The sequence below is a fragment of the Lycium ferocissimum genome, chromosome 10, assembly GCF_029784015.1.
Source record: "Lycium ferocissimum isolate CSIRO_LF1 chromosome 10, AGI_CSIRO_Lferr_CH_V1, whole genome shotgun sequence".
NCBI classification, from domain to species: domain Eukaryota; kingdom Viridiplantae; phylum Streptophyta; class Magnoliopsida; order Solanales; family Solanaceae; genus Lycium; species Lycium ferocissimum.
In genome coordinates this window covers 18198750-18216252 of record NC_081351.1, presented here as the reverse complement: position 1 = coordinate 18216252, position 17503 = coordinate 18198750, and the positions used below count along the sequence as shown (strand labels likewise).

Below are 17503 nucleotides of genomic sequence, written 5' to 3'. Positions count from 1 at the left end.
AAAGGTAGGGACAATTTAGGTAATTAAAGTAGTGACCCACACGTTACTATCACAATGGACATGAGTTTGTCGTTTTTGGGGACAATAGGGAAATTTTAATTCAATTAAGACGACGATTTTTCCAGTTAATTTCCTTGTGCAAAGTGAAAACACAAGTTGACTTGTGAGTAATCGACTTGATATCAATTTGTCGTCTTAAGCCGGTTCAAAGGTAGATCTAATATAAAAAATTGTAAATTATTCCCCCCGATCCAAAATTAAAAGGTATATTGACTAAGTATCATTCATTGAGTTAACAATGCGTCAATGGTAAATTTGAAAAAAGAATAAAATGCCTTCTTGACAGACTAAAATATCAATTATTTTGGACCAACTTTAGAGGTTTAATCCTCAATTATTTTGGACCGAAGGAGTATCCGTTTTAGATTAACTTGATTATTTTCAAAATAACATTTTCATAATAATAATTATGTTCAAATCAACTTGCACATGTCTGGCTTTCACTCCCATCAGCGCAAATACCAAATAACTCTAACTAAAGTCTAAATATTAAATAATTGCACAAAAAAAAAAAAAAGAATCACCTAATAATTTATATCTTAGTTGAAATTTGAACTTGAAATTTTATAACTTTTCACCACTTTATTGACCATTAAATCACACATTTAACCATAATATCTCTCCATTTGTTTCTTATTAATTCTTAATATACACTTTGTTCGCGAATACAATTATTTATCGAGTCGAGGGTCTATCGGAAACAACCTTTCTACCTCTTAAATAGGGGAAAGTTCTGCGTGTATTCTATTAATACTCTCCAAACCCCATTTTGTAAGATTACACTGAGTATGTTATTATTGTTGACACGATTGTTTAATTTATGTACTCTCTTCGTCTCATAATAAGTGTCACTTTAGCCAAAAAAATTTGTCCCATAATAAGTGTCACCTTAGGAAATCAAAACATACATTGATTAGTTTTTTCCAATTCTACCCTTATACAATAAAATAATATCTAAATGATGATTAAAAAAGCCACATAGTAACTTGATATTGTTGAATTCTTGCATGCTCTAATTAAAAGATAAAAATAATTTATTTATTTTATATATGATAATTTGAAATTTTTTATATTGCATTATTAATTTTTTAATATGCGTATTTTTTATTTAAGGTGACACTAGTATTAATAAAAAAACCAAAATCTACGCAAAGTTAGTCCAGATAGGTACAAAGTTGTCTAGAACATTATCTTTATCGAACGGAACAATTAAAAAAATAGGAAATGTAGTCCACCATTTTTCTCCTCTTCACATTATATTCCTTTACAATAAAAAACTCATTTTCCTCTAATTTACCAACCCAAGTATCACCCCTTTTCATTTCTCTCCATTAAAACATATGTACCTATGTTTTATGTTTCTTGAAATTCTCAAAATCCAAGGAAAAATTGTTTTTTCGTGAAGACTTAATTTTTGGTTGATAATTTTTTTATCTTTTTCTTAAAGATTGTTTGTCTGATGGGTAATTGTTTTGTTTCATCAGCTAGAGTTGATGCTAGTCTCAGCTCATGTAACATTTCTGGTACATATGTACTTGCCTTTTAATTTTTATTCTTGTTTTTACTATGCTCTTTTTTTATTTTCAAGAACTTGTTGAACAACCTATAAAATTAAAGATTGTTGTTTTGTTGCTTATCTTTTTCTTCTTTGAGATGGGTGTAATTTTGTTTTTCCCCTAAACTTATTTTTCACTTTTATTTTATTTAGTATGATGATGATGGATATGTAATGGGCTTGCCCTTTTAATTTTTATTCTTGTTTTTGCTATGCTCTTTTTTATTTTCAAGAACTTGTTTAACAACCTTATTTGAGTATGAATAAAATTAAAGATTGTTTTTTTCTTGCTTATCTTTGTGTGATTTTATCCCCCCCCCCCCACCCCACCCCACCCCTATATATGTATTTAGTATGATGATGATATGAAATGAGCTTAAATGATGAAGTAGGGATTTATTTTTATTTTTATTCTTGTTTTTGCTATGCTCTTTTTTGTTTTCAAGAACTTGTTGAACTCCCCTTTTTTTGGGTATGAATAAAGTTAAAGATTGTTTTTTTCTTGCTTATCATTTTCTTCTTTCAGATAGGCGTGATTTTGTTTTTTCCCTATATATGTATTTAGTATGATGATGAGATGAAATGAGCTTAAATGATGAAGTAGGGATTTATTTTTATTTTTGTTCTTGTTTTTGTTATGCTCTTTTTTGTTTTCAAGAACTTGTTGAACTCCCCTTTTTTGGGTATGAATAAAGTTAAAGATTGTTTTTTTCTTGCATATCTTTTCTTCTTTGAGATTGGTGTTATTTTGTTTTTCCCCTCTATATATAAAATTTATTTTTTACTTTTGTGTTATTTGGCCTACCCTGACTTGTTTGGGATGATTGTTGTTGTTGTTGTTGTTGTTGATTGTGATAATCTTGAATGGTTTCTGATTAGTTTATGAACAGCAGCACCAATTATCATAATTCCTCAGGGGTTCTTTGTATGAATCTTTAATATTCATTCATTTTCATTTGGATGCTTTGAGTCTCATATTCATAGGTAAATTAGAGTTCGTTATAATCTATTCATGTTGTACTTAGAGGCGGAGTCAGGATTTGAAGTTAATGGGCTGGGGATTTAGTTATGTTAAGTTACTTGGTTCTAAGTTAATAATTTGTACATAATCAATGAATTTCTTAAGAAAAATACTTGATTTAGACCAAAGATACTAGGTTCGGCTGAACCCGTAAAGTATACACTAGCTCCGCCCGGGTTGTACTGACGTATGAATCTCTAGACACCTAAAATGAAAGCTTGAATTTATTAATTACTTAGTTTATAATAAGTAGCACCTCTTTATTATGACCTTGTTCTAATAAGTGGGAACTCAATGTTTTGGTGTATGAAGCACAAAACTTTTAACTTAGTTTGATTTGAGAAGATGATTAGGTATGGGATACCTGTAGCTTCTGATTGTTCATTGTGAATACTTGTCTGAATTTTATATTGTATGATTGTTTGCATTGGCTATTTCTGTGTTTTGGTTCAGTGAGACTGGGGTTTCTTGTTAGATATTTTGAGCTTCTTTCTCACTCTGTTTGCTTTTGGAACTCGTAGATGGTTTTTTAATGTTTTACGAATGATTGCTTCACTGAAGAACAAGGTTTTGAAATGAGTTGTTACCTGCATGTTTGCAATTCTAATGCCAATCATTAAGCTGAGCACCTTTTTTAGGTCATGTCCAGTTAAAGGCAAAGTATTTGCAACTTTGAATGTTAACTGAAACCTTTATGATGGCGATTTTTTTGCTCTGTCGTCCCATGTACTACAATAGAATTTGTAAGGAAGATCTTACTGCAATTTTAGTTGTTATAAGAAAGTTTCAGTTGAGATTGTTAAACGACATGATCAAGTGAAGCTTTTAGAATTGTTGAGTGGGTTAGAGTCCCACATTGATTGGGGAATGGACTGGTGGTCTACTTATAATATATGGACTTGGGTAATCCTCCCCTCATGAGCTAGCTTTTGGGGTTGAGTTAGACCCAAGTGCTACATCTTTAGAAGAATAAAGCTTATGACTTGACTGAATTTACAAAGAGATGGTCAGCTATTGTCAAAGATGAATGCTTATAAGAAAGGGACAATTCACATTTGCAGGAATGAGCTATGCTGCATATTTTAATACTTGTGGAATAGGCTATTCTTTGTTGAAGGTTTTGGGTGATTCATTTTTCTCCCATATAGAATGAGTGATTACTGTGAAGACACGTGAGATTGTATTTCAGTCATAGCATCTTTGTTGATGGATGCATAACTGTGGCCAAGCAAATTGTTTTCTTAATAGTTATATGAATATCACTTACTAACAAACAGCTAAATGGGAATCTTTCTCCCGGTTGCTATTTTTTGTTGCGCATATGACATCTTACTACTATATAAACGCGATGCTTGTTGGTAGATCAAATAAACTAAATTTATTTGATTAGTGCATAACCGCTGACAAGTACATTTTTGGTCCAAGCTATATAGTTATATGAGTATACTTTCTTCTGGTTACAAATTTGAGGCTTTTTCCGGTTAAATTATATTTTTCGGGTTAAATTATGATTAGATTATTACTAAATTTGACTAAGCAATATTCATTTTATGCTATTCTGTCTTGCAGCTTCTGAAGCATCCAGGATTCCCAGCAGAAAAAGCAATTCTTCTGTTCTATCAAGTCTAAGTATTCCATCTTATAGTCGGAAAAGCAGTGTTGATACCCTTTCTACTCCGAGATCCGAAGGCGAAATTTTGTTTTCTCCCAACGTTAAGTCCTTCTCATTTAACGAATTGAAAAGTGCGACAAGGAACTTTAGGCCTGACAGTCTTCTTGGCGAAGGAGGATTTGGTTGTGTTTTTAAAGGATGGATTGATGAACATACCCTTAGTGCTGCAAAGCCTGGTTCTGGAATGGTTATTGCGGTCAAGAAATTGAAGCCAGAGGGTTTTCAGGGTCACAAGGAGTGGGTGGTATGTTCCATATGCAGATTTCCAACTTAATTAATTCATAGCCTAATTTTGAAAAGTGCTTTTCAAAAAAGTACTTTTGGTGGGAAACAGTTTTTGTTTGGCTAATCAATTTGAAAAGTACTTTGGCGCAGCAATTGGTGTGTGGCCAAACTTTAAAAAAATGCTTCTAAGTGTAATATTCCAAAAGTGTATTTCAAAAAGTAGTTTTGGGGAAAAGTTACTTTTTTCAGCTTCTCAAAAACAGCTACTGCTTCTACTCAAAAACACTTTTCTTCTCCTAAAAGCGTAAACACGTCAACTTTGGAAAAAAACACTTTTGGCCTTGGAGAAGCTTGGCCAAACATACTACTTATTAAATAACTTATTAATCTTGTTGGCCTAGTAATTGATGACAAATCCTTTGCAGACTGAAGTTAATTACCTCGGGCAACTTCGTCATCCAAACCTGGTTAAACTCATTGGGTATTGTATAGAGGGAGATGACCGTCTATTGGTTTATGAGTTCATGCCTAAAGGGAGCTTGGAGAACCATTTATTTAGAAGTATGTCAGTTCACTACCTAAGCTTTCTCCCTTCCCTTTCTTTGGATATGCCATGCTATAGTAGTTTCAAATCTGTTTACGGAGTACCTTATTGCTGCATCTCCCTATTCAACGAATCGATTCTTTGCTACGTTTCGTGGTGTTTTTATTTTTCGAAAGCTTAGGATTGTTTCATACGTCATAATGCATAGATGCGTTATACGAGTTTTTCTGGATTAGTGTAGGAAGAGCTGTACCTTTTTTACACCCAAGAATATTTGGTCCTGATGAATACCTGAGATAGTTTTTAACTTTTTATCTACTGCTGCATGTTTAAGGTCTTAGAAAGCAGTTTGCTAGTAATCTTATGAGAGGAAATAGTAATGATAAGAGACCAAAAAACTAAAAGGAAGCTGAAGAAATGTATGTAGGACGTATGATCCATTCTATGGCTTAAATACCAAATATCTGATTCTATAATCCGATACATTAAAGTTGTGCAATTACAGGGCAATTTGATTATGTTGAGTTGGCTTCATTATTTCTTTCGTGAATCTTTTGTTGGTCTTCCTTGTGATATAAGTATTCAAACAGTGTTGATGAAATTTGGTATTCAAACAGTGTTGATGAAATTTGGTTAACTCGATGATGATTTCTGGATCAATCCATGGTATGAGTTACAGCCACTGGCGGAGCCACGAATTCAAAAAAAAAGATTCAAAAAAAATTCTTATACCAAGGGGATTCAACAACTTATGTATATGTAAAAAGAACTGATTTTTGCCCTATTTACATAGTATAATTTTTCAACGAATTGAACCCCCTTGCACCCCCTCTGCCTCCGCCAGTGGTTACAGCTCTTGCATGAAATGAATAATATCGAACATCCAAGTGATGACTTGTATTATACGTGGACTTATAAATTGGTGATAATTCTTGGAATCTTGTTTAACAGGAGGGCCTCAGCCTTTGACTTGGTCAACAAGAATTAAGGTGGCTATTGGTGCTGCAAGAGGACTTGCTTTCCTACATGATGCTAAAGAACAAGTTATATATCGGGATTTTAAGGCTTCTAATATTCTCTTAGATGGGGTTGGTATTAATCTTTAACGCGCTCAAAAATCCAGTTCCCTTTCTTTCAATACAACTATGTCAGGTTCTTTTAGAACTAGTGAAAGATAACCTTTCTGTGTTCTGTGACTGCAGGAATTTAATGCAAAGTTGTCTGATTTTGGTTTGGCCAAGGCAGGCCCAACTGGTGATCGCACTCACGTGTCCACTCAAGTGATTGGTACACAGGGCTATGCTGCTCCAGAATATGTTGCTACAGGTTGATATTTTGCTTTTTTGGTTTGCTATATTGAGCATGCCAATTAGATTGCCTTGAGAGAGATCCATTTTATAGGATTTGCGTTTAAAATGTCGAGAAAACAGTGATTCTGGAACAGGAAAATAGACCCTAACTTTGTTATGCCATTTTCAACTTGAACATCGAGAACACGTAATCTTGTTGGACATATATTGTAAACCTTTTTCGTGTATAAGTACTAAGAATGTCGCCAGTCCCTAACCTTGTTATAGAGTATGCTCTATTTTCACGGAGAAGAAAAGGATTGATTTCTTGTCAAAAGTGATCATAACTTTATGCAGTCAATTTGCAAGACTAAATGTGATGATTGTTCTTTAATAAATCTGATTGCTGGAATTCTGTTCTTGATATCGTTGGTTGTTATTGGGTACTTGCTGTCCGCCAGGTCGATTGACATCAAGAAGTGACGTATACAGCTTTGGGGTTGTATTGCTTGAACTAATATCAGGGCGTCGTGCGCTCGATAAAACAAAAGTTGGTGTCGAGCAGAATCTTGTGGATTGGGCAAAGCCATATCTAGGGGACAAAAGGAGATTGTTTCGAATTATGGACACTAAACTAGAGGGCCAGTATCCTCAGAAAGGAGCATATACAGCTGCTAACCTTGCTTGGCAGTGTCTAAGCAACGAGCCTAAGCTAAGGCCGCGTATGTCTCAAGTTTTGGCTGATCTTGAAGAGCTTCAAGCATCGAAAGGTGCTAACAGAGGATCTCGGATTGAGCATCGAGCCACTTCCAGCTCTGTTCCAGTTTCTCCATTTAGACATCGTTCATCACTCAGCATGACACCCTCTGCCTCTCCGTTACAGGCCTATCATAAGTCTCCACGCGGAAGGTGACTCCAAGAAAACAAACTTATATTTGGCTTGTCACTGTAAAGTTTTCCTTTATGTAGCAAATTTTGTTATCTAGTTTTCATGTAAAATCTTGGATTCAATGAATCATAACTGAACCTACTGATTAATAGAGTTAGCTCTTCTGCTCTTTGGCTGCAATGACTCTTGTTTTCAATGTGGCATGTGACCTCCTCTGTCAATATGGAATGATGCAAACATGATGAGTTTGTTTCTTGATTTATTATGTCCATCACCCAAAGTATACATTCCTCATTCTAAAAAGGAAGACAGTTAGTGCAGAGGCGGATTCAGAATTTGAACTTTATTGGTTTGGGTTCAGGATTCTACCACAATTCATTTGATTTACTAGTTTTAAAGTCAATTATGTACTTGTTTAGTGAATTTTTGCTACTGGATTCAGATGCGCGCGTAACTAATCCTCTGCATCCGCCCCAAGTTATTGGGGTTTAACTACCACGGCCCTTTCAATTTACGGCTCGAAGTGATATCAGTTCAGAAGTTAGTCAGGGATTATTGTTTCATAGGTGCAGTCATGCACTTTCTCATAAATGTGCGCTTCAATCAGTGACGCGCAAAGTGATCTTAATGAGAAACAATCACTTTCGCAGAAATGTGCGCTTCGACCAGTGACGCGCAAAGTGATCTTAATGAGAAACAATCTGTACTACTTTTGTATTAATAAGCACTTCTAATTGTTCAAACTTTGCCAAACAAGCTATTAATATAAGCGCTTACTTACCGTAAGCAAGGACATCAATAAGAAGACTTTCAGGGATGCCAAACAAAATGTAGTGCAAATCTAATCTACTTCTAGCCACTATATATATATATATATATATATATATATATATATATATAGACACACACACGCACACACACTTAATTTTATCATGGTTTTTTTCGCTTTCGTTATTTTCATTCTCATACTGCTTTGAATTGCTTGTCCTTATTTGACCTATTTTGCCATGCTTTGTCTTGAGTCGAGGTCTTTCGGAAATAGCCTTCCTACCTTTCAAGGTAGGGGTAAGGTCAGCGTACACTTTACCCTCCCCAAACCTCACATTGAGGGATTCATTGGGTATATTGTTGTTGTTGTTGTTGCTGTTGATTATATATATGTATATATACATCTATATATATAATATACACACACACTAAAGTTATGTGATGGATGTATATAAGTTCGGAAGTAAATGGTAATATAGTTGCTCTTAACATTGTATTGTTATTTGGTATAATTTCACAAATAGGCACGAATAAAATTAGTTGCTACTCAAGGGCCATGTATATCATCGTTATTGTCCCATATGTATTGTGTTTAACCAAATTAATTGAGTAGGCTTTTATTGCTTAACCAATCCTTTCCGTGAGTATTTTTGAGTAGAAAAATTAATTTTTTTATTTATGAAGATTCACTTTAGGATTAATATTAGTTAAATGGATAAATAATAAAAAGTTAAGTCAACGATATAAAAGAATTCAAATTGTATCGGTGCATATAATGTACATCCTGAAAACTATTGAGAATTGTTATCAACATGAGAGTCGCAAAAGAATATTGAACTCTGGATACAGCTAGAGCTAGGGAGTAGTGTGTGGACATATATCGATCACAATGTGGCTACAAGTCAAAAGCCAAATTTTTGGAACGAGATCAGAGATTTGCACAATTAGGGTCCGGTAATTCGCACAAATGCTCCTATTTCGGGGTGTTCTTTATTTTTGGCCATCAAATTTGTGGTATTTAGTTTTTACTCTTTAATACTTTTGGCATGGCATAACTTAGATTTCGCTTGGCAAAGTTTACGTTTAACTTCGGCATATGTAGCATAACATCCCACAAGTTATGTCGGACAAGAAAAAACTTTTAACACTCAACATAATCTAAAAAAATATATAAATTTAGATATCGCTTAACAAAGTTTACATTTAGCTTCAGATATGCAGAAGCGAATCTGTGTAGTAATTTGCGACACGTGAACCCATGGTCTTTTCGTAAAACTAGGTATTTTATGTATATATTTTCTAAAATTGGTATAATATTATCGTTTGGAACCTATATCACAAAAAGGCTAACTGGTGCACTTGGTTTAAGGTTGAGTTATTTACCTAGAGGATTAGGAATCAATTCCCACTTAATACATATTCTCCTCCTTTTTTTTTTTTTTTTTTTTTTTAGTGGTGAACCCATGTTTTAAAAATCCTAAATTCGCCTCTGCAGATATGAATCATAACATCCACAAAAGTTATGCCGAAAAAGGCGAAAACATTCATCACACAACATAATATGAAAAATATTATACAACTTATGCTGCATAACCTAATTCCTATAGAACTTGTGCCGAGCGAGCAAACATTCAGTTACGAAGCTAAAAATGTTACAGAACTTATGCCGAGCGAAGCAGTGTAAAAATTAAAGACCACAGATATAAGGGACAAAAATTAAAGATCAGTGCATTTGAAGGGAAACCTGTGCAAAAATTTGATTAGGATCGGTATTTAAATGTTGTTGTCGCTTCTAATGTTTATGCGAAATTGGTCAATTTAAATTTAAGGCATAATACATAACACATGCCCTCAAACTTAGACTCAGCTGGCAAGTATGTCCTCCAACTTTGGGTGTGCACAAGTAGGCAGCTCGACTTGTCTCCACGTTGTCAGTTGAACACTCTAACTTACAAAATGATCATCTAGACACCTCTAAATTTTATGTGCCACGTCAACATTTGTGTTTACGTGTTCATCTTTATACAAGTTGAGGTGCCTACTTGTCCACATCCAAAGTTAGAGGGCATACTTGCCAACTAAAGCCAAATTTGAGGGTCTGTTTATGTATTATGCCTAAATTTAATGAGAAACATTTGAACTACTTAAAATACCTTTGAGTTGAGAGGCAAAAATAGTAAAGAGACGCTGGCAAGCAAAATTAAAAGTGTGAACTGTGGCATGCAAGTCATGACATACCAACATGAAACAAGTCATGACATACCAACATGACTTCATGTTATATTCAACCTATTTTTGTGTTGGATTTCTCACAAATCGTACCGGATTGTCATGATTATAAAGCCACAAGCAAAAAATTAATGAAGAAAATTAAATTCATTTCAGAACCATGACATGCAAGTTAATCACGACAAATAAGTATGCCATGTTATATTCAACCTAGTTGTGCTGATGGATACTACACACAAATCATGCCAGATTGTCATGATCTCAAAAAGCTATCATCAGATCATTATGATTTTAATTCAAAGCTACAAACAGAGAAAAGAAAAGACATACTTTTCAAAATGTTATATAATTTGTAGTTTTAGAATGAAATAATATTAAAGAATTCTATTTTCACGCACCACAACTCCAAAAGTGAATAAATACATCTATTTTAAAAATTATTTCTGAACAAGTACCATGAATGAAATGAATTTATTTAAAGGATTATTATTTGAACTACCATGGTGAAGTAGGTTTATTTAAAAATTATCTCGCATGCAGGTATCATGAGTGAAATCGATTCATCTAAAGACACTGTATTTTCTATATGAGTGAAATACTATATGCAACCTATTTGTTTTATTAGATTACTCACAAATCATACTGTCATGAAATGCACCAACCCATATTGCATGGGAAAATATGTTATTACCTTGTTGGTAAAACAAGATACAACTATATATTTGCAAGATATATATGATGTTCAGCCTAAATTATATATATTTATTCATTGTTATCTCATATTTTAGTATTTTTAATTGTCTTCTGAGTATTAATTATGATAATTTGTGCCTAACATTATATTTTCATAATGTAGGAAGAAAACCGTCTGAAACATGGAACAAATGGAAAAATAAGAGATGTGCCACATTGAATTAAAAGAAAAAGAAAAGAGAAAAGAAAGGAGACAAAAAGTGGTGGCTCAATGATTAGGAAATTATGGTAATGATTAAGCAATCATGGAGTACACTTTGCAATTAAGATTGAATTGAGAAGAAAAACTGGGCAGAACGCGGAAAATTTCATTGCTACACGCAGGTGACGCACAGTGGAATCCGGATCCTCACTTCTTCCTATTTCGTTTTGGACTCAGTTATTTTATTTGGGCTTTATTTTTCTACACCTATAAATAATCCATAAGACAGGATTTTTACATAACTTTGGATAGCTTGAAACCCTTAGTTCATAGCTTAGAGCCGCCGTGGAGGCCGGAGTTACAGGGTTTTACCTTCTCTTCTCTGTAATACTTATTTTGACATTTTTATTCGGATGATTTGTTGTTTTTCCTCCATGTCTATGTGGAGCTAAACTCTTTAGTTCTAGGGTTTTGACACAAACATGAAAGTTGACGTTTGATTATCGTTTTTATCTATTAAATTTTCATATTTTTGGGTTGCTTATTTATTCTTGTGCTTAATTGTTTAATTACTTGATCACTAATTGAATACTATCTGTGGTGCGTGAATTGAACTTGAGAAAGGGAATTCACGTACGTAATAAGAATAAATAGAGTTTGTTCGATTTAATTGTTTCGCTACTGAGGATAGAGATATCCTTTTAAGCTCTACTTAGTTGAATACGGAGAATTAAATGCGTTTCTTGTTACCTCCGACAACCATGAGAGATATAAGCGTTATAGTAACATCTACAAAGCTTGTGAGGAGTTCGAGAGAATATCACAAAGTTACTATTAACCCGTCAACTAGCAACCCATAGGTAGAACGATTTGAAGACTAACCTGGATTGTTAATGGTCATAATTTCTGATCTAACTCTTCTCTGATAAAAATCTGCTCTTTCTTGGTTGAAGTTCATTATTTGTTTAATTTATTTTTAGTTAGTTTATAAATATAAATTTGGATTTTATTTCTTGTTTAGATAATTAGAATTAGTTTAATTTATTAAATAGTTAATCATAAGTCCCTGTGGGTACGATAACTGAACTTAAAAATCCTATATTACTTGTACGACCGCGTATACTTGCGTGTGCGTTTGGGAGCAACAATATACAAAATGAGAATATTAAATAGCAGCCCCGCACGAATTACCCGAGCAATTTTTTGAGAAATGCCTCTTCGAATTTTTGGGCTCTGAATAAAACCCAATGAATTTAATTTGTTGCAACTGTCTTACCTGACAGAGACACCCATCTCAATCGCTTTATAGTGTAAAAAGATCTTGCTTTTGAAACAAAAAAGAAAATTAAAGTTGATTTGCATACATCATTTTCTAAATTAGTACTACAATAAGACAAAAACTCGTCAACTAAACAAGGTAAAAGGAGAATCACATCTTATAAATACTTCATGCATTCCTTTAAAATCTTGATCATTTATCTCTTAGCCAATGGCTCCTTCAACTTATAGGGGAGTCGACCATGGAAAGCTTGTTTTCCTAATGATCATCACATTTTGCTTTGTTCTGGATAGTACATCTGCCGAAGTAAGTATTCCTCCGTTTCAATTTGTGTGACACTTTTCTTTTCTGGTCTATCGAAAAAAGAACGATATCTTTTTATATTTAAAAATAATTTAACTGTAGACTTCTGATTTTACCTTAATGAGATATTTTAAGTCGCAAAATGTCTATATCATATTTTGAACTACAAATTTCATAAGTCTATCTTTCTTTCTTAAACTCTGAACTCAATTAAATACCACTACTGAAAAGACATGTTTTCCTATGGATCGGTCGTAAATATATTTTCCGACGGCTATCTCGTTGGAAATCGCAGGTTTCCTATGGGAACAACCGACGAAAAAACACATATTTATAGTAGTGTACATCAGAAGCAGAGGTAGAGTATTGCTTATGGGATCAGATCAACCCAATAATTTTTTCTTAGACTCTGTACTTATATCAAAAAGATTATTAAGTATGTATAAATATTTAAGTGTGAACCCAGTTACAAAGACGAGCTATGGGTTCGGTGGTGACAGTTCAGAACTCATACATAATAAACTTTAATTCCTGACTCCATCTCTATCTATGTTCACATGAATTGGAACGGAGGGAGTAGGAAGTAACTCATTTGGTCACTACTTTTTCTTTTTGGAAAACTTTTCTAGTCATTTCCATGACACTTTTTGCATATGCTTGAACGAATATTCAGTGGTTGAATCATGGTGGCGACATAACAAATAGAAGGTCAGCTATTGGTGAAGTTTTGATCAGCCCAAGAACAATAAACCGCTTGAAATTAAGGTGGAAATTCTTGGCTGGATTTGATGTTACAGCAACACCAGCAGTAGCAAATGGAGTAGTTTACTTCTCATCATGGAATGGGAATTTGTATGCAGTGAATGCAATAAATGGAGGACTCATATGGCAACAGAATCTTACAAGGCTCACCGGATTGCCCCCACCAGGTATTGGAATTTGCCCTGTTTTTCTTGTCTTATTAGGATTTTCTACCATATTTGTGTTTTACATCTAAAAGAAAAACTACTCTCTTTGTCCCAGTTTATGTGGCACAGTTGGAATTTCAGATTCAAACTTCAAAATTTTGACCGTAAATTCGGACACTAAAGCTCTAAGTTTTTTGAAATAAAATTTATATGTTTAGAAACTATGTAAAAATACAATAACTCACAATAATAAACAACTTAAATTATTTAAGAGGCATATAAAAAAATTTTGATCAAAGAAAAACTTGGTTGACTCTCAACATCTGAGAGGTGAACTTTTATAAATTGGAGATGATTCTTTCTCACTCAATGATACAATAACATTCATAATGTAGTATTATAGGTCTTGTTCGATAATTTTGATTTTTTTCTTTTTTAGATTTTTAGATGTAGGTCAATTGTCCGAATCATGTTAGAATAATATGCCTCTTTTATTATATTTTTCTTTGTTGTCTGATTTACCATCGTTCAAGATTCGCCATTATTAACTTTTGCATGACGCTTTATTATTTCATTCCAACAACAGGGAGAGCTATGAATTTGACAGTGTCAAGAGCAACTCCAGTTGTGGGTGATGACCTCCTGCTTGTGGGGATTTATGGACCTGCTGTTGTGATTGCTGTGAGGAGGTTAACAGGATCACTTGTTTGGTCCACTCTGCTAGATCCCAGGCCTCTGGCCCTTATTACTCAATCAGGAACAGTTCACTTGGGGTTAGCTATTTCAATTTTGATTTGCTTTATGAATTTTTTCTTCAAGAAAATATAAATAATACTCCTTTCGTCTTAATTTATGGAATGTTACTATTTGACTTTAAGGGGAAAAAAATGATTTTTGAAACTTGTAAAATAAATCATAGATATTTGTGTGGCTATAAACAATCTAATTAAGAGTAAAATAAACATTTTAAAGTTAAATTGTTACTAACTATAGAAAAATGTCATTCTTTTTTAGACTAACTAAATAAGGAAATATAGAGGAAGTAGCCGTGGCAGCATATGGGGGTGTCAATTGCCAAATGATTCTTTAAAAACTGACCGAACTGAACATTTCCGAACAAATTCTTAGGTGTTTTAAAGTAGAATTGTAGGTTTGGATATAAATCTATGACCATACCAAATAATAGGGTGATTTTTTTTATTTTTTATAAAGGAAACCGAAAAAAGTATCGATTGTATAGAATTTACATGTATATTATATATTAAGTTTGGAAATAACAAAGCATCAAGTAAAAATAGAAAAATAGACATATACACAGGGGTATAGATCGAGACGGAGCTATGATTTCAACTTTATAGATTCCGGATTTTAGAATGACTATTTCAAATTCTACTAACATGGTTCTAAATATAATATTTGTATACTATTTGAGCATAAGCTAGGTCGAACCCGTATCTGGGCTTCTACATCTGCCTCTGGGCATAGTTAACTTTAGTGAAGGATTACACTGTATAGAAAGGGTAAAAATAAGTTCTTTTCTTTTTTGTGTATCTATAAATTCTTGAATCCCTTTTATGTCGGACATTATTACACTTTTTTAATCTTCTTGTTCGAATTTCTAGCTCCACCAAAACGTAAAAATCATTTTAATTAGTAGGAAGAGTCCAATAATGGCCCGTCTTTAGAGGTGTAGGAACGAATATCAAGTATAATCTCCTCTAACATTCGTAGTTGAAGGCGAGTTGCAAAGCTTACTACTATTTGCGAAACTCTAGATTTGAGGAGAAACCTTTTTCTTGAGTTGTTGTTGATAATCTAGTGATTTAACATCTTAGGACCAACTAAATCATTAAACATTATAGATTGAGGACACTAAACTTGTTCACAACTTTGTTAACAGTGGATATTATGTGGGAGTATCATCACTGGAGGTACAACTGCCAGCTTCACAATGCTGCACATTCAGAGGTAGCCTAGTAAAACTAAATGTTAGAACTGGTGCCATTTTATGGCAGACATATACACTACCAGACAATGGTGGAAAACTAGGCGGTTATTCAGGGGCCGCGATATGGGGAAGCAGCCCTGCTATCGACGTAGCCAGAGGATTCGTCTATGTAGGAACTGGAAATCTCTACATAGCTCCACAAGAGGTGCTGAGATGCCAAGCAGAACAGAACAATCGAACGACGCCACCAGCTGTACCTGATCAGTGTTTTGGTGAAGATGTTCATTTTGATTCAATTCTTGCTCTGGATGTGGATTCTGGAGAAATTGCTTGGGCTACACAGCTTGGAGGCTACGACGTTTTCTATTTCACGTGTTTGATTCCTAATAATCCTGATTGTCCAACAGGGCCTAACTTGGATGCTGATTTCGGGGAGGCACCAATGTTGTTAACTATATTTTCAAATGGAAGATTGCGCGATGTTGTGGTAGCTGTGCAGAAAAGTGGCTTTGCTTGGGCGCTTGATCGCAACACTGGCCATATTGTTTGGTCTAAGGTAAAGTCTTTATAACGAGAATTTTCATCTTTCAAGTACTCTTCACCATCATCAATCAGGGTTTTAGTGTGCTTTAAAAAGTATACATAACTCTTAAAAAAGCAGAAGAGATATGTTACTTTTGTGAGAAAAAGATTAAAAGTAGAAATTAAATTACCATAGCTAAGCATTTTGGCCTATGGTTATTCAACCTTTGTACACTGACAATTCTAGTGTAGTGGAAAAGGATGTTCAAGAATTGCTTTAACTCAAAAGTTCAAATCTTGGGTGTAAATTGTAGTATTTTTTTTGTTCCCTTGAATGAATTCTAGTCTCCCCACTGAGGTTAAGTGACATGCAACAACATGTAGAATACATATTAAACTTATTTGGCATACGAAATAAAGTAACTAACCTGCTATAACTGATTATATTGCGTGGTGTAGAAAGCAGGACCGGGGAGCTTGGAGGGAGGAGGAATATGGGGTGCAGCGACAGACGGGAGGCGAGTTTACACAAATATAGTCAATGGAAACAGAGTTCCTTTCACCCTGGCACCTTCAACTCAAACAACAACAGCTGGTGGATGGGTGGCAATGGATGCAAACACAGGCCAAATCCTTTGGACCACTGCAAACCCTAGCAACGACACGTCCCCCGGGCCAGTCACCATAGTCAATGGGGTTCTTTTTGCAGGATCTGTGGCTCCTAATGGACCTCTCTATGCCATGGATGCCAGTACTGGGAAAATCTTGTGGACATTTAACACTGGTGCTACTATCTATGGAGGTGTATCAGTTAGCTATGGTTGTGTTTATGTTGGCCATGGATATTCTGTTGGTCTGGCTAGGTTCCATCCTACTTGGACCAGTGGTACTTCACTCTTTGCCTTTTGCATTTGGTGAAATTAAGTATAAATTAATGTATTTTCACTTTCGAATAAGAGTTGTAATACTAATAAGTTTCCCTAACGGGGAGATCGATCATGTTTCTAATAGTATAAAATTGCTTTGCATTGACAATGTATTAAATTTAAATATAAATAGTATCAATGATCTATTTTTTTCTTTCGTGTAAACAATAAGGGAAATTGATATGTATATATCACTTCTAATAATGGCTTCAGAGCATGCTTTTAGTTTCTTCAATAGCATTCATATGTTAGGGTCAAAGATTAAAAGATCATCAATATAGGGGCAAACGATAATATGTGATTTATTCCAAGACTTATGATAGATACATTTATCTCTTTTACTTTCAATGAGAAGATAATTACCTCTTTTAATTTGACTGAGAAGAATAATTTATCTTTTTTATATTTTCCAATAAAGTTTAAAAAATACTACAAATTACTTCTTTTACTTTGACCGAGAAGAATAATTT

General features: G+C 34.0%; 2 protein-coding genes across 2 annotated transcripts; both read left to right on the top strand.

The window, feature by feature from the left end:
* Positions 1-1242: 1242 nt before the first annotated feature.
* Positions 1243-7435, top strand: LOC132032656 (probable serine/threonine-protein kinase PBL3). The gene is made up of 6 exons (XM_059422319.1): positions 1243-1583; positions 4206-4552; positions 4959-5094; positions 6029-6165; positions 6280-6403; positions 6828-7435. Exons 1-6 carry the CDS (start codon positions 1520-1522, stop codon positions 7277-7279), a joined length of 1260 nt encoding a protein of 419 aa, XP_059278302.1. The 5' UTR covers positions 1243-1519; the 3' UTR covers positions 7280-7435.
* A 5158-nt stretch (positions 7436-12593) lies between these two features.
* On the top strand, positions 12594-17103 carry LOC132032655 (uncharacterized). The gene is made up of 5 exons (XM_059422318.1): positions 12594-12732; positions 13403-13658; positions 14224-14410; positions 15538-16141; positions 16567-17103. The coding sequence occupies exons 1-5, from the start codon at positions 12637-12639 to the stop codon at positions 17023-17025; spliced, it is 1602 nt and encodes a 533-aa protein (XP_059278301.1). The 5' UTR covers positions 12594-12636; the 3' UTR covers positions 17026-17103.
* Positions 17104-17503: the final 400 nt, after the last annotated feature.